Below are 27,355 nucleotides of genomic sequence, written 5' to 3' on the forward strand. Positions count from 1 at the left end.
ATCGTTTATCGACAGGGAATAGAAAAGACCTGATGGGAGAGGGCAGTTACCATCACCTTCAAAGAGAAGATACCCGTTTGAGGAAGAAGAATCAACCAGGTGAGATAAAACCCCAAAAATTGACGTGACAGTATCAAAATTCTCTAAAAAAAATCCACCCTGCCGTTTGAGGATTTAGGAGCTTTCAAGGATCCTCTTGATAAAAAAAGCGGAAACCTTATTAAAACAAACCTGGGAGGGACCAGCGGGAGCATTGAAACCGGAAGTCGCAGCCACTTGCACAGCCAGGTCAATGATGGTCTGGTTTCAGCATCTAGAAGACCAGATTAAAGGGGACATTCCAAGGGAAAAAATCCTGGCCAGTCTTCCGCTAATGCAGGGGGCGGCTGCTTTCCTCGCGGACGCGTCGGCAGATTCAGTAAGGCTGGCCGCCAGATCAGCGAATTTATCCATCGCAGCTCGCAGAGCTCTGTGGCTCAAGAGCTGGTCAGGTGATGTACAGTCTAAGATGAAACTGTTCAATCCCGTGTGAAGGGGAGTTTCTTTTTGGCAAAGCTCTGGATGACATACTGGATAAAGCCACAGATAAGAAACACAGGTTTTCCAGTGTGTTGATGCCTCAGTACAAGACTTCCTTTTGTAAAAGGAGGTATAGCATAGGTAAATTTTTCAGAGACCAGGGCAGATGAAAGGACAAGGAGTGAAGGCTTCATGTTCGGAGGTCCTTCCTCTGAGAACAGAAAAACCCCTAAGTGATGGGCCTCCCCAGGTAGGAGGAAGACTGTCCCACTTCCTGCCTACCTGGGAAAAAATTACATCCAGTGCCTGGATATTAGGGATTATAAAGACAGGACTGAGACTGGAATTCAGATCCATTCCCCTGCAGACCTTCAGGATTTCGTCTCCCAGGAGGCCCAGAGAGCAAACATCCCTGGAGCAAGAGGTATTAAAACCAGTGGAAAAGAAGGTTCTGAGAGAGACTGATAAGCAAGCAGGGGAAAGGATTCTATTCGCCCCTGTTTCTGATAAAGAAGCCGGATGGCTCCTTTAGAACCATAATCAACTTGAAGGGCCTAAACAACTTTCTAATCTACAGACCCTTCAAAATGGAATCTATAATATTAGCCATAAAGGTGTTGTTCCCGGGTTGTTATGAGTGTCCTCGACCTGAAGGACGCCTATTACCACTTCCCAATCCATACAGGATACCAGCAATATCTGAGAGTAGCTGTATATATCATCAATCGTGTGAGGCAATTTCAGTTCACAGCTCTGCCCTTTGGCCTCTCCATGGCGCCGAGAATCTTTACGAAGATCATTCTGGAGGTCATGGCGCATGACCTCCAGAATGTCCCTTATCTGGACGACTTCCTGGTAGTATGCAGATCAAGAGAGCATTGAAAACTCGCATTGACAAGAGTCAGAGCCAGCCTGATCAATCTTGGATGGATACTGAATCTAGAGAAGTCAAGCGTGGAGCGTCGGAAGGTTCCGTCTTTTTTAGGGCTTATCTTGGACTCAGAGGGATAGACTTGTCTGCTACCAGAAGACAAGAAAAACAGAATTATGTCCTTAGACTAAGGAGTAGTCAGGAATCCATCCATGACCCTAAGGAAAGCAATGTCTCTTTTAGGTACAATGACATCATGTATCCCAGCAGTCCAGTGGGCTCAGATACACTCCCGATATCTGCAGCAAGATATCCTAGCAGCGGAGAAACAACTCAGGGGGACACTTGGACAGGAAGATGACACTTTCCAATACAGCCATCAGCTCAATCGCATGGTGGCTGGATCGGGAGAACCTGTCACAGAGAGTTCCCTGGTCGTATCAGGTCAGGGACATAATTACAGCGGACTCAAGCTCAGATGACTGGGAGCACATCTGGGAGATCGTGTAATACAAGGAATCTGGTCGGACAGTGAGAAAGCCTTCTCAAAACATGAAGGAGCTGTCGGCGATAAAGAATGCAGTGATGAAGTTCAGTTCCCAACTACAGGAACAACACATCCTAATTATGTCAGACAACAGTACAACAGTCGCTTATGTAAATCATCAGGGGGGCACGAGATCCCGACCTCTCCTGTTAGTGAAAGAGCAGATTCTGTAGTTTGCAGAACAACATCAATTTATGCTCTCGGCTCTGCATATAAGAGGCAAAGAAAACTAAAGATCAGATTTTCTGAGTCAGAATATACTGAATCAGGGCGAATGGGAGCTGAATCCAACAGTATTCCAGCAAATTGTGGATCGCTGGGGTCAATCAGAAATAGATCTTTTCGCAAACAAACGAAACAGAAAAACAAGGATCTTCTGCTCCTTAAATCCAAAAGAAAGACCCTATGCATTAGATGCATTACAAATACCCTGGAGCTTTGGCCTAGCCTATGCTTTCCCCCCACTAATGTTAATGCCAACGATTTTGAGGAAGATCCGAGAGGAGCAGGCAAGGGTCATACTAATCGCCCCATTCTGGCCCAAGAGACCCTGGTTCACCTGGATAAAGAGGATGTCCCAGTCAGATCCATGGGTCCTTCCAGATACTCCAGATCTCCTCAAGCAAGGCCCAGGCTTCCATCATCAGAGGTTGGGCATTTGATGGCCTGGAGTTTGAAAGGTCGTTACTAATCCAGGAAGGTTTTCCCTAGGTCTAGTAACTACTCTGCTCAAAAGCAGTGTGACGACTAAGATCTATTGTAGGACATGGTCAAAATTCCTATCTATTTCGGCGCAGTGAGCTAAGGTTAAAATTCCTATAAAGCTATTCTGGAATTTCTTCAAAGGGTCTTAGATATGGGGTTGGCTACCAGTACCCTTTAGGTGCAAGTATCAGCGCTTAGAGCTTTATATAACTATAATTTGGCAGCAGATAGATGGGTTATCAGGTTTAAAAAGGCGTGCAATAGATCCAGACCTATTGCTACCCCGAGAATGCCTCCCTGGGATCTAAACCTGGTCCTGGAAGCCCTGACTAAGTCTCCTTTTTGAGCACTTAGGAAGCGTGACAGAAAGAACTCTCACTCTGAACACAGTGATACTGATAGCGCTAACATCAGCCCGTAGAGTTAGTGACTTACAAACTCTGTCAGTAAATCATCCTTTTACACAGGTCACTGTAGATGGAGTTACATTAATACCAGACCCAGCCTATTTTCCGAAGGTGGCCTCCAAATTCCACAGAACACAGGAGATCATTCTCCCCTCATTGTATCCTAACCCAACAGATTTAGGGGAACAGAGGCTTCATACTCTAGATGTTAGACTGGTTTTGGTTCAGTATTTGGAGGTAACAAGGCCTTGGAGAAGTGATGCCTTATTTGTCTCCTTCCAGGGAGCTTAAAGTTACAAGGGGAACTATAGTTAGCTGGATCAGGGACACTGTTAGCTTAGCATATTTCCCTAGTAATGTGCCAGTTTCAGAGAACCTGAAGGGCCATTCCACAGAGCTGGTGCAGCCTCCTGGGCTGAGAAGGCAGAAGTGTCCATTGATAACCTATGTAAGGCAGCAACATGGTAATCTCCTTCTACCTTTTATAACCATTACCGGCTTGATCTTTCTTCATCTGCTGATCTATCCTTTGGGAGAAAGGTGTTGCAAGTGGTGATCCATCCCTAAGGTGTCTGTTCTATATAAATCTCTCAGGTGGTGCTATCATAGGAGAAGGGGAAAAAAATCATAGTTACCTACCGATAACGGGATTTTACAGAGCCCATAACAGCACCCTTTTATGCCCCCCCCTTTTTTTATCACTTATGGTGTTCTCTATATATGGGTGTATAGTGAGAAATGTTTTATTGGTGGTAGTTGTGTACTAACAGACTGTCTGGAGGTTCTCTCATGCTCTAAAACAAAACTGATGTGGAGGAGAGGTACCGCCTTTTTTATTCAGCAGGTTTCCTGTCCTGGGTGGGCGGATACCATCTCTCAGGTGGTGCTATCATGGGCTCTGTAAAATCCTGTTACCGGTAACTATGATTTTTTTTCCATTTACAGACGATGGACCTGAGTGGGGCTTGTTGTTTGTGAGATGAGTAGAAGTTTTAATTGGTATTATTGTTGCCTACATAACTTGGTGGCTTTTTATTCCATATTTGAAAGGCAGAATGAACAAACAGTTGAAAACCACGCTCTACTGGTTCATCCTATGAGGTTTTCTATTAGATTTTGAAATGTCAGTGTCTTGGTGAATAATTAATTCAATGTATTTTTCGGACTATAAGACGCACTTTTTTCCTCCTTTTTTTCTCCTATGCCCGCTGTTAAAGGGCATGAATATTCAACCTCTCTCCATGCCCATGGGCATGGGGAAGGGGTGAATATTCATTCCCTTTAATGAGCGGGCACAGGAGATAGCCAGCAGCCGCAGCGCGGCTCCGCTATGTGCCGGCTATGAAGGAGAGTGAATTCACTGCTCCCCGTGCACACAGTCCCGGCGTGGGAAGCAGTGACTTCCAGCAGCTAATCTCTCCTTGTGAGCCGTGCATGGCAGTGACGTCATGCACGGCTCACATGGAGAGATCAGTGCAGGCAGACAGGACGCAGCGCTGGAGGAGAGAGAAGAGAGGTGAGTAGGAGTGTTTATTTTTTTTTAATGTGCAGCATGATGGGGATTAGGGGTGCCATGCATATTTGGGCAGGGATTAAGGGTGCCATGCATACCTGGACAGGGATTGGGGGTGCCATGCATACCAGGACAGGGATGAGGGGTGCCATGCATACCAGGACAGGGATGAGGGGTGCCATGCATACCAGGACAGGGATGAGGGGTGCCATGCATACCAGGACAGGGATGAGGGGTGCCATGCATACCAGGACAGGGATGAGGGGTGCCATGCATACCAGGATAGGGATTAGGGGTGCCATGCATACCAGGACAGGGATGAGGGGTTCCATGCATACTAGGACAGGGATGAGGGGTGCCATGCATGCCAAGACAGGGATGAGGGGTGCCATGCATACCAGGACAGGGATGAGGGGTGCCATGCATACCAGGACCGGGATGAAGGGTGCCATGCATACCAGGATAGGGATGATGGGTGCCATGCATACCAGGATAGGGATGATGGGTGCCATCCATACCAGGACAGGGATGAAGGGTGCCTTGCATACCAGGACAGGGATGAGGGGTGCCTTGCATACCAGGACAGGGATGAGGGGTACCATGCATACTAGGATAGGGATGAGGGGTGCCATGCATATCAGGATAGGGATGAGGGGTGCCATGCATACCAGGATAAGGATGAGGGGTGCCATGCATACCAGGATGGAGGGATGCCAGGCATACCAGGATGGGGATGGGGACCACGTATAAAAGGAAGGGGCGGCATATATACCAGGATGGGGGATATTGTCAGAATTGGGGGACATTACCCCTGTACCAGTGTCAGCAGAAGACCCCCCTCCCCCTTAAAAGTGCATCATGACCACATTTTATGCTTAAATTTTTATTTTTTTATTTTCCTCCTTAAAACCTAGGTGCGTCTTATGGTCCGTTGCGTCTTATAGTCCGAAAAATACGGTACATAACTTGCCATTATTATAGACAGTTTAAGTAGAAATGTAAAAAAATAAAATCCAAGGATATTTTATTGAAAAATAATAGATTTTTATCTTAGCAGATAACTGTACCTGGAGATCAGAGGTAATGCTGACATCTTCAATTTTTAAATCAGAAGATCTTGAGATCCCACAGGATACAATTGAATTGAATGCCATTACTCCAGATATACCATCATCCCTTCACAGCAAAGATTTGTCATCTGATCCTTTGAAACAGGTCCTGTCTTCTGATTCATTACCAACTACTAAGGAAAATTATAGTCACAAATTAAGCATTAAAAAACAAACTGCTCCTAAAGCAAAGAAGACATTTTTAGAATATGGAAATAGTTTTCTTCTCGAAAAATCTTTTCCTAACCATCAAAAAATTCACACAGCCGAGAATAGATTTTCTTGTTCCAAGTGTGGGAAATATTTTAACAAGAAATCAGATCTTGTTAAACACCAGGGAACCCACACAGGGGAGAAGCCTTTTTCATGTTCAGAATGTGGGAAATGTTTTACACGAAAAGCAGCTCTTAATAAACATCAGAGAAGTCACACAGGGGAGAAGCCTTTTTCATGTTCAGAATGTGGTAAACATTTTAAACAGAAATACGGTCTTGTTATACACCAGATAACTCATACAGAGGAGAAGCCTTTTTCATGTTCAGAATGTGGGAAATATTTTACACGAAAATCAGCTCTTAATAAACATCAGAGAAGTCACACAGGGGAGAAGCCTTTTTCATGTTCAGAATGTGGTAAACATTTTAAACAGAAATACAGTCTTGTTATACACCTGAGAACTCACACAGGGGAGAAGCCTTTTTCATGTTCAGAATGTGGTAAACATTTTAAATTGAAATACAGTCTTGTTATACACCAGAGAACTCACACATGGGAGAAGCCTTTTTCATGTTCAGAATGTGGTAAACATTTTAAACAGAAATGCAATCTTGTTGAACACTACAGAACTCACACAGGGGAGAAGCCTTTTTCATGTTCAGAATGTGGGAAATATTTTACGCGGAAAGTAACTCTTAATAAACATCAGAGAAGTCACACAGGGGAGAAGCCTTTTTCAAAATTCAATTTTTATTGAAAGGTTAAATAATTTTCAATTACAAAAATACAAAAAAAAAATAAAAAATGAATAACCAGGACAATATCAGCATCAATATATCATAGAATATAAGTATAACGTCCAATAAAACATCAAGTTATAGCAAGAAAAAGGAAGGAAGAAAACATTTTAGGCCATCAGTATTACAATTATGAAGTTACTAAAATCCAATGGAAACCATACGTAGTGCAGCCAGGCCCGAACCAATGCAGAGCACAATCCGGACAGAGAAGAAACGCACCAGAGAAAAGGGTGGGTCACATCAGTGTGATGTAAGACTGTAGGCATCGGATTCCTGGAATTCAATCCAGTCTCTCCAAGACTCACAATCAGTGGGGGATCGGGCAATCAAATGTTCCATCCTATTTAGAAGAGCTATGTCACAGAACCACTCCTCCAGAGTAGGTGGAGAAGTACTTTTCCATTGACGAGGAATGATATTCTTAGCAGCCTGTATAAGGTAGCTTACTAAAGACCTTTTGTAATTGGTGAGACTAGTTGGGATCATAAAGAGCAAAAGAGATTCAGGAGAGTCGGGCAGAGAAGCCATTTTCATGTTCAAAATTTGGGAAATCTTTTAACCAGAAAGCGCATCTTGATAGCCACCAGAGTACCCACACAGGGAAGAATGCAGCAACTACACCCAATTGGTCTCTGTACAGACAGGCCCTAGCTAACTAAAAATAACACCTCAGACCTAACTCCCTAATAGGCAGTTGAGGAGTTTCTCTTACCTCCTGAGGAATCAGGGGGGGGGGGCAGCAATACACTGTCAACAAGGGGAAAGAAAAGTGTGAAGATATGGAAACCCTGAGTGAGAAACTAAGACACATTCATATAGGGCAAAGAAGGCAAGCTAATGAGAACCAAAAATAAAAGGAATAAGTATAACTTCCCAGAAACCTAACCGTGGTAGAAAGAAAAGGTACTGGGAGGGAAAGAAAACAGACAAGGAGGATTGTTTCACCTTTGTGGTGAAACTTACAAAATTCATCCTCACCCACAATTATTTGAATTTGATAACATTTATCTACAGGAGACTGGTTCAGCAATGGGAAGTAAAATGGCTCCACAGTACGCAAATCTTTTTGTGGCCAAGCTTTATAGTGACTTCTTGTCCTCATGTCCCATCAGGCCTCTTGCCTACTACCGTTACATTGACGATATCTTAATCATCTGGACAGAATCTCAGCAACAGCTTAAGATGTTCCATGAACACTTTAATCAATTTCATCCCACCATCAACTTAACACTCAACTACTCCTGTACTGAAATCAACACCTTGGTGGCCTCAGAAAGGCCTTTTTGAACGAGGACTACCATACAAGAACAATTGTAAACCAGATTGCAAGAGCCACCAGAATATTATGGAATCATCTCCTACATTTCAAAACTAAACAAGAAAGCAATCTGGTGTCTCTAGTAGTCACCTACAATCCAAATCTGGAGATGCCAATGGGATCTGCATGGAAATTACAACCATTATTAGAAAAAGATGCTGATTACAATCTATATTTCCAGACCCCCCACTTCTGTGATTTAGGCAGCCCCCAAATCTAAGAAGCATCATTATCAGAAACTCCCTGTCCTTTCCAACAGCTACAGGAACTTTTCCCTGCAGCCAGAAAAAATGTAAAACCTGTCTATTTATAATGACCACTGGCAAGATAAAGATTCCCAACTCAAATCAGGAGACAACCACAAGATCCCAGGTACTTTCAGCTTCATCACATCTAATGTAGTGTACTTAATTATATGTACCAAATGTCCAGCTGGGGGTCTGTACATAGGGGAGACAGGGCAAAAACTTAGAACAAGGATGAATTCTCATCGCCACACAATAAAAGAAAAAAGAATAGATCTACCTGTGGCCAAACATTTTTTATCCCTGATCACAGCATCATGGACATGAAATTACTTGTATTAAAAGGTAACTTCAAATTTCAGAGGGACAGAAAAATGTGGAATTACAAACTTATGACAATCTTTGACACACTCACAGATCAGGAGTTAATGTGTCACATGGATTTATGTCAACTAAGGAACGTGCTCCTCAGACCGTTTTGGGCATCACAATCATGGACCAGACCTCAATCACAGGACAATAAAACTTTCACACTCCTTATCAATGAACTGTTCCAATATTCATGGCCACAACTGCTTCTCCCTCTCCGATGCTAATAGTTCTGCTTCACGCCACTTGTCTTATCTATTGCATTATTCCTGTGCCCTGTTGTGTATAAATATATGACACTTCAGATTTTGTGTTATACTGTGTCTGAAAAGAGACCTGAGTAGTCTTGAAATTTTGCAATTTACCATCTTTTCAGTTAGCCAAAGGTATCAACTACTGAAGATTCTCAAATTTTAATATTTTTCTCCAAACAGCAATTTTAAGATCTCTCCACAGGTGTTCAATGGGATTTAGATCCAAGCTCATTGGCGGTCACTTCACAACTCTCCAGCACTTTGTTTCCATCCATTTCTGGGTGCTTCTTGATGTATGTTTGGGGTCATTGCCATGCTGGCAACCCATGACCTAGAACGCAAACCCAGCTTTCTGAGACTAGGCACTACATTGCCACACCAAATCCTTTGGTAATCTTCAGATTTCATGATGACTTGCACACAGTGAAGGCACCCAATGCCAGAGGCAGTAAAACCACTCCAAAACATCTTTGAACCTCCACCATATTCCACTGTAGTTACTGTGATCTTTTCTTTGCATGCTTCTTTCTGTTTAAACAGTAGAACGATGTGCTTTTACCGAAAAGCTCTATATTGGTCTCTTCTGTCCACAAGACGCTTCCCCAGAAAGGGTTTTAGCTTACTCATGTACATTTTGGCAAACTGCAGTGTAGCTTTTGTATGCCTCTGTGTCAGCTGTGGGGTCCGCCTTATTCTCCTGCCATAGCGTTTCATTTAATTCAAATGTTGACGGCTGGTTCACGTTGGCACTGAAGCAACCTGAGCATGCAAGACAGCTTGAATTTCTTTGGAACTTTGGTGGGGCTACTTATTCACCATCTGGACTACCCTTTCGTCAGTTTTTCTTCTGTCCACATCCAGGGAGATTAGCTACAGTGACATGGGTTGTAAATGTACTGATTATGTTGTGCACCATGGACAAAGGAACATCCGGATCTCTGGAGATGGACTTGAAAAATATCAAGAATTTCAAGATTAGAACAATTTTGGTTCTCAAGTCCTCAAACAGTTCTCTTCTTCTCTTTCTGTCCTCCATGCTTAGTATGGCACACGCTTGCACACAATGCAAAGATTGAATCAACTTCTCCCTTTTTATCTGGTTTCAGGTGTGATTTTCATGTTGCCCACACCTGTTACTTGCCACAATTGAGTATGAACAAGTTTCACATGCTTGAAACGAAGTTGTTTACCCACACCCCACAATTTTGAGAAAAGGTGCCAACAATTTTGACCGGTCCATTTTTTCTGGTTTTGTGTGAAATTATGTTCACTTTGCCTTTTTTTATCTGTTTTTTTTTGTGTTGTTCACATACACATAAAGGAAATAAACATGTATAACAAAATATGTGTAATTGCAATAATTTTCTGGTAGAATTACGTCATTTTCTGGAACAATTTCAAGGGAGCCAACACTTTGACCATGACTTGTTTTTGTTGCAGCATTTCATCCTCTACATGTTCAGCTATATTAGAAGGCTCGTAGCAAATTCCAATTAACAGCGTTACATTATTGGCATTTCCTTGTACATTTACCCATACTGACTCTACATTGTCGAAGCTCCCCTCCAATGTCGTCATTTAGCGCAGGTCTTAAGTTGGATTTAATGAAAATACCCACCCCTCTACCTTTTTATCTTTCCTAACCTTTTGAATGTAGTGTAATCCTCTGTTTATCACTCAGTCGTGACTTGCCAGCCAGGTTTCCGTAATGCCCACCACATCGTAATCTGTGGCTGACATTAAGAGTCTCTAATTCATTAATTTTGTTTGCAAGACCTCTTGCATTTGCCAGCAGACATTTAATACTATTAACTATTTATTACTCCTTCTTGCCTCCTTACTTTCCTTGAATGTCCCAGCCCCCTAAATCCTCATTGACCCCTACTGTCTCTCTCTCTCTGTCTACTCTATCCCCAAATTTTCACAAAAAACCTCCCTCCCCCCAGATCCCAGTTTAAAAGCTCCTCCATCCATCTGACCATTTTTCACTGCAGCACATCTGCACCCCCCCAGTTGAGGTGCAGCCTGTCCCTATCGTAGAGCCTGTAGCCAACAGAAGTAGGCCCAGTTCTCCATGAACCCAAACCTTTTATCCTGCCACTTATTTATCTCCTTAAGTTCCCGCTAACTTTCTAGTGACGCTAGTGGAATCGGCTGTATTTCTGCAAACACTACCTTAGAGGTCCTGTACTTCAACTTCTCTCCTAATTCCCTGTGACCTTCCACCTTCCTCTAACTTTGTCATTGGTACCAATGTGTACCATGACTGCTGGGTTTTCCCCAGCCCCACCCAATAATCTGTTTATCTGATCGCAGGAAGATCCCCCATATTAACTTGGGAGCTACCTTAAGGACCATAATATTTCCACTTAACGAGATAGTGCAGACAGCGCCTGACCCACCTGGAACTAAGAACTCGCTCTACCTCATACTCCCGACACCCTTCCAAATCCACCTTATTTATGTCTTGAGGTCCCCTCAAATTTTTTTAAAAGAGAAAAATGGAAAGAATTATGATTTTCCAGGTAATAAGTTGCAACTTAACTGTCACATGATTTAAATTTGTAATAATTTTATAAGGACCTACAAATTTAGGTGCAAACTTTCTATATGTGACCTTTAAGCGCAGATATTTTGAGGGCAACCACACAAAATCCCCCACCCTAAAGATAGAAGCTTTCCTACGTCTGCAGTTAGCACCACTTTTGGCCTGGTCACTAGCTACCAAAAAATCCCTTTTGTCCTCCCTCCAGACCTTAATTAATTGGGACAAAATCTCTCCACCACTGGCAGGGATGATTGTAATCCTGAAATATTCCCAAACTCTAGATTAAAACTACAGCAGCTAAAAAAAGGCAAGGTCCCGGTAGCCTTTGAGGAACGGTTATTTAGAGCAGAGGTCCCCAACCGCCGGTCCGCGGACCAGGACCGGGCCGTTGGGGTTTTTCAGCCGGTCCGCGGGGAGAGGGGGCCCCTCCAGCCTCCAGCAGGGCCGCCATCAGGGCATGACTGCCCTGACTCCAGTATGGGGCCCGGCCGGTAGGAGCCCCCTCGGAGCCCCCCTCTTGTGCGTCTCTCTCCTCATGGGGCCCCCGGCCGCATGCTAAGCGCCGGGTCCGGGACATCTTAGCGCTGCGCTGCTGCGGCAGCACCTTCATGATTCCCCTGACTTCCGGTCATGTGACGGCGCCGTCACATGGCCGGAAGTCAGGAGAACCTGGTGTCAGCGATTTGGACGAGCGCCAGGATTCTGCAGGGATCGCATGGGGGTAAGTATAACAAGTTTTATTTTTTTTTAAATACAATTAACTAGGAGTGGGGGGAATGGGAGATGCACATGGGGGGAGGGGAGAGATGAGAGATGCACATGGGGGGGAGGGGAGAGATGAGAGATGCACATGGGGGAGGGGAGAGATGAGAGATGCACATGGGGGAGGGGAGAGATGAGAGATCCACATGGGGGGGAGGGGAGAGATGAGAGATGCACATGGGGGAGGGGAGAGATGAGAGATCCACATGGGGGGAGGGGAGAGATGAGAGATGCACATGGGAGGGAGGGGAGAGATGCACAGGGGGGTGAGAGATGCACGGGGGGTGGATGAGAGATGCACGGGGGGATGAGAGATGCACGGGGGGGTGAGAGATGCACGGGGGGGATGAGAGATGCACGGGGGGGATGAGAGATGCACGGGGGGGATGAGAGATGCACGGGGGGTGGATGAGAGATGCACGGGGGGGTGAGAGATGCACGGGGGGGATGAGAGATGCACGGGGGGGTGAGAGATGCACGGGGGGGATGAGAGATGCACGGGGGGGATGAGAGATGCACGGAGGGGATGAGAGATGCACAGGGGGGTGAGAGATGCACAGGGGGGTGAGAGATGCACGGAGGGGATGAGAGATGCACGGAGGGGATGAGAGATGCACGGAGGGGATGAGAGATGCACGGGGGGTGGATGAGAGATGCACGGGGGGTGGATGAGAGATGCACGGAGGGGGATGAGAGATGCACGGAGGGGATGAGAGATGCACGGGGGGGATGAGAGATGCACGGGGGGTGGATGAGAGATGCACGGGGGGTGGATGAGAGATGCACGGAGGGGGATGAGAGATGCACGGAGGGGGATGAGAGATGCACGGGGGTGAGCTGCACATGGGGGGGTGAGAGATGCACATGGGGGGTTATGTTTACATAACTTTGTTGCCTTATGAAGGGCGGGGGGGGCCCCCAAAAATTTCTTGCACAGGGGCCCACTACAGTCTGTGTCCGCCCCTGGGATGAAGTAAATGCAGCTGAACAGCAGCTGTCAGGACAGCTGCCCTGTCCTGCTGCAGGGCGTGATGGGGCCTCAGTGATGCGGCTCCTGGCACAGCACATTATGTGGGGCTCCTGGCATAGCTCCTGGCGGGGACCTGGTCTACACTATATGATAAGTATGCACTAAACTCCAAATCCCTCCATTACCCCGCCCCCATATGACCAAAGCCCCGCCCACCCCACCCCCTCCTTGCTGGGCCATGGAAAAATGATCTTGCTTCAAGCCGGTCCCTGGTGCAAAAAAAGGTTGGGGACCACTGATTTAGAGCACGCTTGATAAGGGGCAGAGATTCCACCCAGTCTTCCTGATTAGAGGAGACAAAACATCACTAATACTGCTCTATTTCCTGGTTCATCCTTCTGGTTGACCATTAGTCTCGATATGATAGACTGAGAGAAAAAAGCAGCTTATTACCCAATCTGGAGCAAAAACTAGCCAGAAATTGAACCGCTGAATCAAAAATTATATTTTTGGGAACACCATGAAATTTAATCTATGAGAAATGAACAAAGTTGCTAAGATCCTAGCAGTTGGCAACTTTTGAAGCAGGACCAAAAGAACCTTTTTGCTCAAATGTTCCACCACCACCCACACGACAGTAATACCACCAGAGTTAAGCAAATCATTGACAAAGTCCATGGACAAGTGGGTCCAGGGCTGCAACGAAACATCGTTAGGGAAGAGATAACCCACTGAGCTTGATGAGAGGCTTTAGCCTTGGAACAGACTTTGCATTTCCAAACATACTCTCCAATATCCTTAAGAGCATTCTGCCACCAAAAGGACCTAGAAAGAGATCTCCAAGTGGCAGACGAACCCGCGTGCCTAGCTAAAAAGGAATCATGTTCTTCATCAAAAAGATCTACACGTAAAGAGGGCAGTACATAAAGCTTGTTCATAGGTAAACCTTCCTGCGCACTGTCCTGAGCATCCTGAATGTGCTGCCTAAGATCTTTACCCACCCCTCTGTGACTGGAGAGGTGGATGGCCGTATATGACCCTTAGGGCTCATACCCATATGTGTGAAAAAAACGTTTCGATATATGGACCGGAAAATCGGATGAGTGTCATGCGATTTTCATGAGGACAATGCGATTTTTCGCACCTAGCATCCATATGACATCCGTATGCAATGCGTTTTGCTTTCTCTGCAACTATTATTCGATAATCATTTACAGTGTTATATGCTACAGAATAGTAATCTATCCGTAAAAATTGGATGCCATATGGATGGTCCATGTGCCATCCGTTTTTTTTCTCGCGCCCATTGACTTGCATTGGCGAGTCTTATCCGATATATGTGGCAAATTGCAACATGCTTTGATTTTTTGAGCAGATGAGCAGGGACTCATAGATTAACATTGGTCAGAGTGCAATCCGATTTTTTATCGGATTGCACTCATCCGTTTTTCACGCAGATGAGTATGAGCCCAATGCAAGAAAAACAGACTAGAGCAATCCGATAATAAATCGGATTGCACTCTGATCAATGTTAATCTATGAGGTACATCTCATCTGTGATTTTTTTTTCTCAGCTGAAATCGGACTGAGAAAAAAATCGCAGCATACTGCGTATATCGGACGAGACTCGCCAATGCAAGTCAATGGGACCAGCCATATGCCATCCAATTTTTATGGATACATTATCATTCTGTAGCACAGAACACTGTAAATGGTCCTGTAAATGATGGCAGAATAATAGTTGCAGAGAAAAAAAACGCATACGGATGTCATACGGATGCTAGGTGCGAAAAATCGCATTTTCCTCTCATGAAAATCGCATGGAACTCTTCCGTTTTTTCGGTCCAGAATACGGAATTTTTTTGTTCACACATGTGGGTATGAGCCCTTAGCTGGACTCTTCTGAATATAGTTTTTCAAGGCCGCCCTCCCTGGAAGGGGTTAAACATACGAGATTTCTGCATTTTAGCTCCTGGTATGAAGTGGATAGCACAATCATATGCCGCCATATAGTAGACGTCCGGTAACTGGTAATAATCTCCTCATGTGTCGTCTATTTGTCTCCAAGCAGGAAAATCCCACGTTACATTCCGCACATAAAACTGTAGAAAAGGCGGCGCGGGGTAATTGTGCCAGTAGTGAGGGGCAAATAATGCTGGAAATGTCACTGACTGCGGAGAAGTTTCTCCACCGGCTCTGCAGATGGAGATATGTGGAGATCCCCCATTACTGGGCGCAGGGGGCATTAACCCCTTCAGCACGGAGGCTCTTTTGGGGTCTCTGTGTGGTGTGAACAGTGAGGTAACAGCTGTGGGCAGAATGCGGCTTAGCTGGTTCCCGTCCACATTAGATCCATTCAGACGACTGCAGGATGAAGGACAGAAGCCCAGAGAAGTCCTCGCACAACGCCATTATTCATCTCCTAGTTCTATCACAGAATACTGTATGTGGCAGGTACTCAATGGATCTTCTGCTTTCTGGACCGGTTCCTCCTGTAAGTCCTATTAACCCTTTCTCCCCAGAGCCTGTTTGTTCACCTTCCTGAGCAGTATCACTTTATGAGGTAATAACTCTGGAGCTTCAGTGGATCCCATTGATTCTGAGATTGAGTTTTCTTGACAAATTGTTCTTCATGTTAGTGGTAAATTTAGGACGATATTTTTTGCTTTTATTTGTGAAAATATCAGAAATTTGGAGAAAGTTTCACAATTTTCAAACTTTTAATTTTAATGCCATTGAACCTAAGAGTTCTGTGACACAAAATAGTTAATAAATAACATTTCCCACATGTCTACTTTACATCAGCACCATTATTGAAACATAATTTTTTTATGTTAGGAAGTGAGAAGGGTTAAAAGTTTATCATCAATTTCTCATTTTTCCAATGTGTGGTGAGCACCTTGAACCCCAATGTGCTTTATGAGCCGTGAAAATAAAAAATATAATTTTCCCCACAAAAATGTTGTTTTAGCCCCAATTTTTTTTTTCACAAAAGTTACAGGAGAAAATAGACTCCAAAATTGTTTGTGCAATTTCTCCTGAGTAAGCTGTTAACCCATATGTGGTGGAGGAAAACTAATGCATTACACGGCTCAAGAAGGGAAGGGACGCCATTTTGGCTGGAATAGGTAGCGGACGCCATGTCTCATTTGAAGAGCCCCTGACATGCCAAAACAGCAGAAACCCCCTCAGGTGACCCCATTTTGGAAACTACACCTCTAGAGGAATTCAACTAAGGGAGTAGTGGGCATTTTTAACCCTCAGGCGATTCACAGAATTGTATAACATTGAGCTGAGCAAAATAAATAATACCATTTTTTCCACCAAAATGTTACTTTGGCCCTAAGTTTGTAATTGGAGAAAACAAACAATAAAATTTATTATGCAATTTCTCCTGAATACGTCAATACCCCATACGTGGTGAAAAAATACTTTTGAGGCACAGTGCATAGCTCAGAAGGGAAGGAACGCCATTTTACAGTGCAGATTTTTCTGTTATGGTTTGTGGGTGCCATGTCACATTGGCAGAGCCCCCCCTGAGGTCCCAGAACAGCAGAATCCCCCTTAAGTGAATAGAAGAATGGTAGCACTCACCATAAGTATGCGGGATCTGCAATATCTATTTGGATAAAGACATAAAGGAACAGCGGTGCAGGAGGAGTGCGGGGGAGAACGTTACTGGACTACGGTCGTTTCACGCTTGATTTCACTTCTACGGGTCTACATCCATATAATGTACAGTGGACCTGTAGAAGCGCAATCAAACGTGAAATGGCCGTAGTCGAGTAACGTTCTTCCCCGCACTCCTCCTGCACCAATTCTCCTTTATGTCTTTATCCAAATAAAGATTGCAGATCCCACATACCTATGGTGAGTGCTACCATTCTTCTATTCACTTACTGCATATACATGGACTCTGGGTATTAGCACCGCTGACCCTAGGCTGATCCTGCAGCAAATCTCTCCTGAGGACGTCTGCTCTGGATGAACGAGTCCTGGTGCTAGCTTAACTCTTTCATAGACCCCCCCTTAAGTGATCCCATTTATAAACGACAACTCTCAATAAAGACATCTATGGGTGCAGTGATCGTATTTACACCAGAGGTGTGTCACAGAATATTATGCACCATCACTGCAATGCATCACACCAGTGTTACACTGACATAAGTCTCTTACACCATGCTACTGGCATCTTGCAAAAAATGAAGGTTCTTAGCACATAAATTGGCAAATGTATGTATGCCCATCAACCATTGCAAGGTGACCTCCGCGTGATGGGTAACTATCCTCCTAAACATGCTTCTTTTGGGCTATAAGCCTAAGAACCTTAATTTTTTGTAAGTATATTTTATTTAGCAATAATGCAGTTTAGCTGTTATGTTCTCAGTGTTTGCATATGTCTTGGCCCTTACAGTGTGCTGCTGTGCTTTCTTATTATATGTTATGCAGTCATTGCAGCGTGCACCTGTTCACACTATATGGAGGTGCTGGTCAGGTTTTTTGTTTTCTTGCAGTTTATCATGGAAGTTTTGACTGCCTCCTTTTCTGACTCTGCACTCCACCCATCAGCCCAAGGGTGCTTTTAATTAGTGTTGGTTTCTACCTGCCCACTTAAAATTGTAGGCTTATAGCCCAAGAGAGGCATGTTTAGGAGGATAGTTACCCATGCTACTGGCATGATCCAAGCAGACCACTGTTGCTGGCAGACTGGATGTCATCATGACGACCTCAGGTTGATTTGATAACCATAGGGCCCTCTCGATGACATTCTGGGGGCAATGATTGGACAGAAGAGGGAATCCCTTACCTCTCCTAGCCTGCTAAATATTGCGATTGATATCGATCGCAGCATTTAGTCGGTTAAACAGCTAGGGACAGTGCAGGCACTGCACCTGGCTATGAGAATTGTGGCTTGGCTATCATGTAGCCAAGACCCCGGCAGCGATCACGCTGTCACAGCTTCTGTGCCACGCATGATACCCATGTCGTACCTATACAACATCAGTCGGGAACCCCATCCGACCATGATGTATAGGTACGTCAAATGTCATGACGGGGTTAAGGATTAGGTGATAACTAATCGCAGCCTTCAAACTAGTTCTTTGTTCTCCTTTTAATGCATGGGGTGATACAGCATTCAAATATGCCAAAACAATAAAACTGTTCTCCAGGGGTTCTCCGGCAATGTGATAAAGATGGCCTTTGTCACATATTTCAGAGTGCAGTCTGTCCTAGTCACGTGTCAGGATGGGTTGCAGAATGAAGAAACACAGCTTGAGAAGTGTCTTAACTTTCAGAGAAGCAGCGTCATGAACAAACAAATCTCCGACAGCCAAAGAGCAGGGCTGTGACATGAGAAAAAATAAATCCCCCCGCTGACTGAGCACAACAGGGGTTTTTCTTCTGCTTCATCCTCCTCTATGCTTAACTGTATACCCGTTCTGCTCTGTCTGCCTGACGGCGTTACAACAGGGAATGGCGACGGACTGCGCATGTAGAACTGAGTCTGGAGAGAAAAAAACCCTGTTGTGCTCAGTCAGCAGGGAGGTTATATTTGTTCTCATGTCACAGCCCTGCCCAGTGGCTGAGTGACTTATGGTTGTTCAACAATTACCCCACGCAGCTCCTCTGACAATTGTTGCCTCTCTTGAGCTGTTTCTTAAGTCTGCAACCCACCCTGACACATGAAAAGGATGGGTTGCAGTTTGAAATATTTGATGAGGACCATTTGTAAGCTTCGTTTATACGATACGGTTTCCCTTAATAGTGAGATCTTAGTATTATGTATACCTATCCATGTACTATAGATTTGGGTTACTGCAAATCATGTTGGCTAAACATACTCATCAAAATTGCTAAGAGGAGTATTTTTACCCCTCTGTAAAATATGTAGCATGACCTCTTCCAGAGCCTGTCCTATGGAACAGTGGGGGTACCACCAGTCAGACCCTCAGCCAAAAGAAACTTATGTCACTTTACAATAAAGCTGTAAAAAATGTTTCATCCCATATGATCTCTGCAATTAATCAGGCTGCATGGGGCACATGAAAGGCCGGAATACACCGGGAATCACTGGCAGGACCTAACACCTTGGTTGTATAAGCGAATATCATGGATGTTTTTGTTGTTGTTTTTAACAGGTACTGCTGAAGACAGAACAATTGTCAGCAAGATCTGAACGACTTAGTGCAGGTCTACTGGTGAGGACTTTGCTGCAGATAGTTTCTGCAACAAATCACACTGTGTGAACGCACCCTGATAATGATCCAACTGGCAGTTACTGTTCTTTAACCCCTTTCCGACGAGGTCAGTAATAGTACGTAGCTGCGCCCTGTGACTTATGGACCAGCTACGGACTAATACGCATAATGCGATCGCGCCCGCGCTCAAGCGCTGCGGGGCGATCGCCGCCGTGTGTCAGCTGATTGTCACAGCGGACACCCGGTGCTATGTGCCAGGAGTGGTCAAACACCACTGCTGGCACGTTAGCCCCCGAAATGCAGCAATCAAAGTCGATCAAAAAACAAAATACTAGAGCTCCAAATCATGTCTCTATTAAAATGAGGCATAAATAAATTGTTTAAATTGTAATTTTATTAGGAATAAATATAAAACATACATAAAATAAGCAAAGGTATCAGAACATGTAGCAATCAAATAGCAAAGCATATGACGGAATAGATTTTAAGTATATAGTGTTTTATAATCATCCCTAGAGGAGTTTAAATGGCAATAAATATAAATGAGCAAGACGTAAAAAAGTATTAGAAAGTGCTAGTGCATAGATATCAGTACTCAATATATATGATAGCAGCAAAATTAAACAAAGTGCAAAGTGCCAATGTGTATCAGAACATAAATAAGTAATGAATAAATAAGATGCAAGTGCCTAAATTCATTTACATTTAACACATACTATCAGCTAGTCAAGATATTGCACATAGGGAAGTCTGAAAAAAAGAGCAAATTTATCAAGTCAAGCATAATGCCACTTACATATTGTAGTTGAGGAGCCTTGCTATCCGGCCACCACCCCCGAGGGTGGTGGCCGGATAGCAATCAATCAATCAACATTGATTTGATTTCTTCCTCAGGTCATCATGTGATAAATAAATGATCACTGTTTTTCTACACCTTCTCATCTTGGTTGTAATCGTGACAGCACCCACCACAATGCCTTATTTTCTGATTTTTTGTCTCGCAACAGCTTCTATAAAGGGAATTTTGAGGAGAAGTTGCCTAAGAAGATCAAAGGGAGGCTATTGGAGAGCAATAAAAAAAAAGGTCCCAAAGTTCCACCAATTGAATGTAAGGAGGGTGCAATGAGCCACCTCCTGTAGGAAGGTCTTAACCTGTTTGTGAAATGCTAGTATATAATGAAAAAGTATGGAAAGGGCAGAAACCTGTCCCTTCAAGTAGGAAAACTTTAGCGTAATATAAGATCTTCGTATAGTGGAGGATCTGGAAGTGGAGGGCTTTGTGGCCTTAAAATGGGTGTGTAAGGACAGTCTAGGTTTGAATGAGGGCTGCCTGGAGTTAGAGGGTCGAGAGGAGTTTGTCGTCTCTGTAGGAATAGGAGTCACGAGAGGAGAAAAACCTCTGGGAGCACCTATATGGCAGTGAGCATAGAGGGAGCCGGGCTAAACACATGTCAGACATTTGTCACAGCGCAAACACAGACATTAAGTAACTAGAGCCACAGGAGGCTGCATGTGGGCTCCCAGGAAGAGGACATGGTGCCTGGAAAATTGAAAATAGGCCCAAAATGGCACCTATTGCTAACCAGTAAAGGTGCAGGCATGAAAGCATGCTACTGTGTCCTCAAATGGCAAAGGTGACAGATGGCACCTGGGTCTTCTGTTTGGATGCTTACTTAGGAAAGGAAGAGTGTGAGAACAGGAGAAGAGAGTCAGCAAGAGAGTCTGCAGCAGAAAACCCAGGAAAATAAGGCTCTCCCCAAGTAAACCCAGTGAAAACTGCTTGAAGGGAGAAAAATGCCAGTCTCTTATTCCACCCCCCACCCTCCCTTCGCCTCCGTCATACCACTCCACCACTGTACCCAAGCCAGGTGGGGGAGGTGGGAGTGGTATCATGCCACCCTATAGGCGGAAAAAGATTTCAGACCTAGCCGCAAGAAAATAAACAGCACAGCCAAAGCAATGAAAGGGACTTTAAAAATTCCCCGAATACTTCATTTAGAAACAAAGCAAAAATGCAATGGTATTGATCAGCCAAGATCGCAAGGAAAATGCACACATGGGATGCAGCAGACCCCCTTACTAGAAGAGGTAACACAGGTGCAGAATACTGATGAACAACCACTCTCAGCCTCTTCATCCATTGAGGGGGGCGATCGCCTTGCATTAGAACTGCACATAGATGAACTTGCAATATTGTGCAAGTCACACACATGTAGTACAGTGCCTAGCCAGCAGCCAGGAACTGGGTGGGCCCCGTACCACCGATAACACTTCCTCGAACTTCACAAAAAATCACATGAACCCCCGAAAAAAGCCGCAGAGAAGCATCAAGAAAGTACAGAAAGGGAGAAAAGAATGGCCCAACGGAAATAGAAAGTTGGGAGACCCTCAATGGACAGACTCAAGCAAGCCAATAGTAATAAAGAGAAGGGGAGGGGGAGTTTGAAGGGATTATACTCATCTACTGTATCTGATGTCATTGGATGCTCACAGGGTCGCCGCTTCCGTGACCTCACATATATTGTGGGGACACGAGCACTCCACTGCGGTAGCAGTCATGGTGGACAATGGCCAGTGATGAAATGTAATTCGCAGGGAGATACACTACAGTGAAGTGAAAGGGATGGTGAAAAAAAGATGGAGGAAATCCGCACCACCTGGGAAAAAAATTGTGTAGAAGATTCAATGCAATTTGTGCCTAACTACTATGGACACTGGGCTAAAATTGAGCTGCAGTGTCTGAGTAGGGAATGTAGCCCGTTATGTGGAGCCAACATTTTTTTAAATGCAGTTTTGAGCCTCCAGGTGACACTGTGTGTACCCACGGTTCTGTGTCCCCCAATACTATTAACAAGAAAAAACGTTTTATGTTCAAAACATGACTCACTCCTCACCTCTCAGCCCCTTCAGGCAGATATCCATGTAAATAACATTAATCCCTTACTTCAGATAACCAACATCACCCCCTTTCCTGTGACGTCCCCACCCCGCCACGTAAGTAACCTCACCCCTTCCCTTCACATAAACACCACCTACCTGCAGCCTCATGCAAGTAACATCCCCTTTCCTGCGAAGCCCCCAGCATGCAGCACCATGCAAGAAACAGCCAGCAGCCGCTGCCCTGTACAGTCTCCAACATGCAGCCCTATGCAAGCAACATCACCCCTTCCTGTGCAAGCCACCCAACATGCAGCATTGTGCATGCAGTATCAGCACAATCCCTGTGCAAGACCACCGACATGTAACATCACCCCCTTCCCTGTGCAAGCTCCAAATTTGCAGCTCTTTACAGGCAGAATTGCTCCACTGCCTGTGCAAGCCCTCCCATATGCAACATTAGCCTTTCCCTGTGCAGCCCAGTCAACATACAGCCTCGTGCTTACATCCTCCTCCTCCCTGTGCAAGCCCCCCAACATGCAGCATCAGAATATCCCTTATAAAAGTCCATTGACTTGAAGCCCCATGCAAGAAACATTAACCACTTTTCTGTGCTCTCAAAATACAGTCTCGGACGACTCACACATAGGACGCAGTCAGACAGCCGTATAAATCATGCATAGTGTAGCGTCGGCGTTCCTGCCTCCTGCTAGACAGGGACGCTGTTCCCCTCACCTCTCCGCTCCGTGCCCGGCGTCCTCCTCCCGCTCTGCTGGCAGCGCGCGCTCCTCCCCGGTCACTGTGCTTAGAGCGCGCGCGCGCTCCCCCTCTCTTAAAGGGGCCGCGCGCGCCGCCCTAAGGAGTCCCCGGCCAATGGCCGGAGGACCTCTCCATATATAAGGCACCTCCTCCAAGATGGAGGTGCCCGAGCAATGTTGTTGCAAAGCCTTCACTCTGCTTCAGCCCTCAGGTCCCGTTACCAGTTACCTGCCAGTCACCTGCCAGATTCCTGCTTGTTACCTGCCAGTCACCTGCCAGATTCCTGCTTGTTACCTGCCAGTCACCTGCCAGATTCCTGCCTGTTACCTGCCAGTCACCTGCCAGATTCCTGCCTGTTACCTGCCAGTCACCTGCCAGATTCCTGCCTGTTACCTGCCAGTCACCTGCCAGATTCCTGCCTGTTACCTGCTAGTCACCTGCCAGATTCCTGCTTGATACCTGCCTGATATCCGCTTACCTGCTTGCAAGCCTGCGGTCCGACGGTCTGCCTTCCGACACCTGTCAGTCTGTCTATGGACCAGCCTGCCCGCTCACCTGGCAGCGTCCACCTGCTACCTGCCTGCTAGCCTATCTGGAGGCTCTGCCGTCACTTGCCGTGACCACCTGCCAGTCCAGAGACTCTTGCCCACTCTCCTGGGAGCGTCCACCTGCTACCTGTCTGCTAGTCTACCTGGAGGCTCTGCCGTCACTTGCTGTGACCACCTGCCTGTCCAGAGACTCTCGCCCGCTCACCTGGGAGCGCTCACCAGCCACCTGCCTGCTGTCCTTCTACCCAAAGACTGTCCCTGTCACTTGCCGTGACTACCCGTCCTTCTACCCAGAGACTGTCCCTGTCACTTGCCGTGACTACCTGCCCATCTTCCCTGGGAGCCACCTGCTTCCTTACAAGGACCGCCCCCTTGTATAAGTTGCTCAGAGGTTCCGCCTCCCAGACCCGTTACAGTTTGCTCGGGCCATGGAACCCGGTGGCACCCAAGCTCCCTCGCTCTCGGACCTATGTCATGAACTGTCCCGTCAGAGGTCCCAACAGGAGTCTATCCTGAGTCACCTGCGGAATGTCAACTCTCGCCTGGACACTCTGACTGCTCCACCAGCAACCACCGCTAGTGTCTTGACTCGCAACCCGGCAGCGCCGCTGCCCACCAATACCATGGTATCCTGCGGACCCCGGCTTTCTGCACCTCCTCGCTTCGGAGGTGACCCCGCTCAAGCTCGGGGCTTCATAAACCACTGCACCCTGCACTTTGAACTCTTGTCCCACCAGTTTATCTCCGACCGGTCCAAAGTAGCCTTTATCATGTCCCACCTCACGGGGGAGGCTCTGGCTTGGCTAAATCCTCTATGGGAGAGAGGGTACCCCCTGGTGTCCGACCTGCCAGTCTCACGGCTTTCCGGAAAGTCTTCGACGAACCCGGACGGAGGACCTCATCCGCATCGTCTCTGCTACGCCTCCATCAAGGAAATCTCACCGTGGGCCAATATGCCATACGGTTCCGTACCCTTGCTTCGAAGCTGGCCTGGGATAACGACGCCCTGGTGTCTGTCTTCTGGGAGGGTCTGTCCGGCCGTATTAAAGATGAACTCGCCGGTCGGGACATTCCTACCACTCTCGACGACTTAATAACACTTGCCACTCGGATTGACATCCGGTTCCAGGAGCGCGCCAAAGAGGTCACCCGTGAGAGGAGGTTTCCACGTCTAGCCCCTACCTTCCAGAAACCCGTCACTCCCTCCGTTACTCCCCAGGCACACTCACCTGAGCCTATGCCGGTCGACCAGACCAAGATGGTCAAAAGCAGTCAAGACTTACGCCGTGCCGAGGGGAGCTGCTTCTACTGTGGCAGTAAGGAGCACCGGATCCGTTCCTGCCCAGAGAGGTCGGGAAACGCCTGTGTCTAGGATCGCTCAGAGAGGTCGCCCTAGACAAAAGTAAACCCTCTCCATCCCTGATGCTGTCAGTCTCTATCATCTGCGGAGAGAACCTCTATTTTGAACTGGCTCAACTTGACTCAGGAGCTGCTGGAAATCTCATCTCTCAATCACTGGTAGAAAAATACCACATTCCCACCAAACCTCTGGCCGTACCTTTATCTGTCGCCGCCGTGAATGGGGGTCTCTTACCACATCCCATCCAACTCATCACTGAATCTCTAATTCTACAGGTGGGAATGCTGCATTCTGAGAGCATCTCCTTTCATGTTCTGCCTGGACTCTCTCTCGCACTCTTGCTAGGCCTACCTTGGCTCCAGAAACATGCACCCGTGCTTGACTGGCAGACCGGAGAAGTCCTTCGCTGGGGACAGGACTGCCATAAGACTTGTCTAGTTCCCGTTCATCCTGCTCGTCCTTCTCCTACCCCAGTCAATCTACCCGGTCTACCGGTTCCCTATTGGTCTTATGCCGATGTCTTCAATAAAAAAGAAGCAGAGACATTACCCCCTCATAGACCATACGACTGCCCAATCGACCTGATACCCGGCTCTACTCCTCCCCATGGGCGTATCTACCCTTTGTCCGCTGCAGAGATCCGGTCCATGTCAGAATATATTGAGGAGAATCTGGCCCGGGGATTTATCCGGAAATCCACCTCCCCGGCGGGAGCAGGCTTCTTCTTCGTCAAAAAGAAGGACGGCTCACTCCGTCCATGTATAGATTATAGAGGTCTTAACCAGATTACAGTGAAGAATAAATACCCCCTCCCGCTCATTCCTGAATTATTTGACCGTCTGAGGGGGGCTAGAATCTTCACCAAACTGGATCTCCGTGGGGCGTATAACCTGGTCCGTATCCGTCAGGGGGATGAGTGGAAGACGGCATTCAACACCCAGGACGGCCACTATGAGTACCTTGTAATGCCCTTCGGTCTCTGTAACACTCCTGCCGTCTTTCAAGAGTTGGTCAATGACATCTTCCGTGACCTTCTCTACTCCTGCGTGGTGGTGTACCTGGACGACATCTTGGTCTTCTCTCCGGACCTTCCTACTCACCGGAGGGATGTTCGTCAGGTCCTGCTCAGGCTCAGGCAGAACCACCTCTACGCTAAATATGAGAAGTGCATCTTTGAGCAGACCTCTCTTCCATTTCTGGGCTACACAATCTCTCAGACCGGCCTACAAATGGATCCTGAGAAACTGTCTGCCATCCAGAAGTGGCCCCGACCAGAGGGGTTGAAGGCTATTCAGCGGTTCCTGGGCTTCGCCAACTATTACCGCCTCTTCATACCGCACTTCTCTTCCCGGACTGCCCCTATTTCTGCGCTCACCCGTAAGGGTACTAATCCCAGAGAATGGCCGCCCGAAGCTGAGGAGGCCTTTCTTTCCTTAAAACAGGCTTTCTCCTCCGCCCCGGTGCTGCATCGTCCGGACGGCAACAAACAATTCTTCCTAGAAGTTGACGCTTCCTCCTCCGGAGCCGGGGCGGTACTTACCCAAAAGTCATCTTCCGGAAGAATGGTAACCTGCAGTTTTTTCTCCAAACTCTTCTCCTCTTCTGAGCGCAATTATTCTATTGGAGACCGAGAATTATTGGCCATTAAGCTGGCACTGGAGGAGTGGCGTTACCTGCTCGAGGGGGCTCTTCACCCGGTAATAATTTACACAGACCACAAGAACTTGGCCTATCTCCAGAACGCCCAGATACTTAACCCGCGCCAAGCCCGGTGGTCCTTGTTTTTTGCCCGCTTTGATTTCGTTCTTCATTTTCGCCCGGCTGACAAAAACATCAAAGCTGACGCCTTGTCCCGATCCTTCCTGGTGTCTGATCTTGAGGAGGAGCCTAAACACATCATCGATCCCGCCAGAGTAATGCAGGTGGCCCCCATGAGTCTAAATCGTCTCCCTCCCGGTAAGACGTTCGTAACGGTACCTGATCGGGAGAAGATCCTACACTGGGGTCACTCGTCTAAGCTAGCTGGCCACGCCGGTCAGAAAAAGACCCTCCAGCTTATTATCCGGCACTACTGGTGGCCTACCCTGCACAAGGACGTTATAGACTTTGTTTCTGCCTGTGTGTCCTGCGCCCGCAACAAGGTTCCGAGACACCTGCCAGCCGGTCGCCTCCTTCCTCTTCCAGTACCTACTGCCCCCTGGCAGCATATAGCTATGCACTTCATAACTGATCTCCCTGTCTCTGCCGGTTGTACGGTCATTTGGGTGGTTGCTGACCGTTTTTCCAAAATGGCTCATTTCATTCCCCTGCCAGGCCTCCCGTCTGCACCCGAGCTGGCTAAAGACTTTATCCGCCACATCTTCCGTCTCCATGCCCTGCCCCTCCACATCGTGTCGGATCGTGGGTGTAGCGTCGGCGTCCCTGCCTCCTGCTAGGCAGGGACGCTGTTCCCCTCACC

At 46.5% G+C, this 27,355-nt stretch overlaps 3 protein-coding genes across 2 annotated transcripts in view; 2 read left to right on the forward strand and 1 right to left on the reverse strand.

Annotated features, from left to right (window-relative positions):
* Nucleotides 1-27,355, reverse strand: part of LOC141176136 (uncharacterized) — a 534,162-nt gene that overhangs the window by 162,720 nt on the left and 344,087 nt on the right. The window lies entirely within an intron of this gene.
* Nucleotides 1-27,355, forward strand: part of LOC141176132 (uncharacterized) — a 725,229-nt gene that overhangs the window by 57,957 nt on the left and 639,917 nt on the right.
* Nucleotides 5,147-10,105, forward strand: LOC141176144 (uncharacterized). The gene has a single exon (XM_073660143.1). It carries the CDS (start codon nucleotides 5,646-5,648, stop codon nucleotides 6,642-6,644), a length of 999 nt encoding a protein of 332 aa, XP_073516244.1. The 5' UTR covers nucleotides 5,147-5,645; the 3' UTR covers nucleotides 6,645-10,105.

The sequence above is a fragment of the Phyllobates terribilis genome, unplaced genomic scaffold (genome assembly GCF_046119375.1).
Source record: "Phyllobates terribilis strain yellow unplaced genomic scaffold, ASM4611937v1 Scaffold_17__1_contigs__length_24005725, whole genome shotgun sequence".
In the NCBI taxonomy this organism is placed as follows: Eukaryota; Metazoa; Chordata; class Amphibia; order Anura; family Dendrobatidae; genus Phyllobates; species Phyllobates terribilis.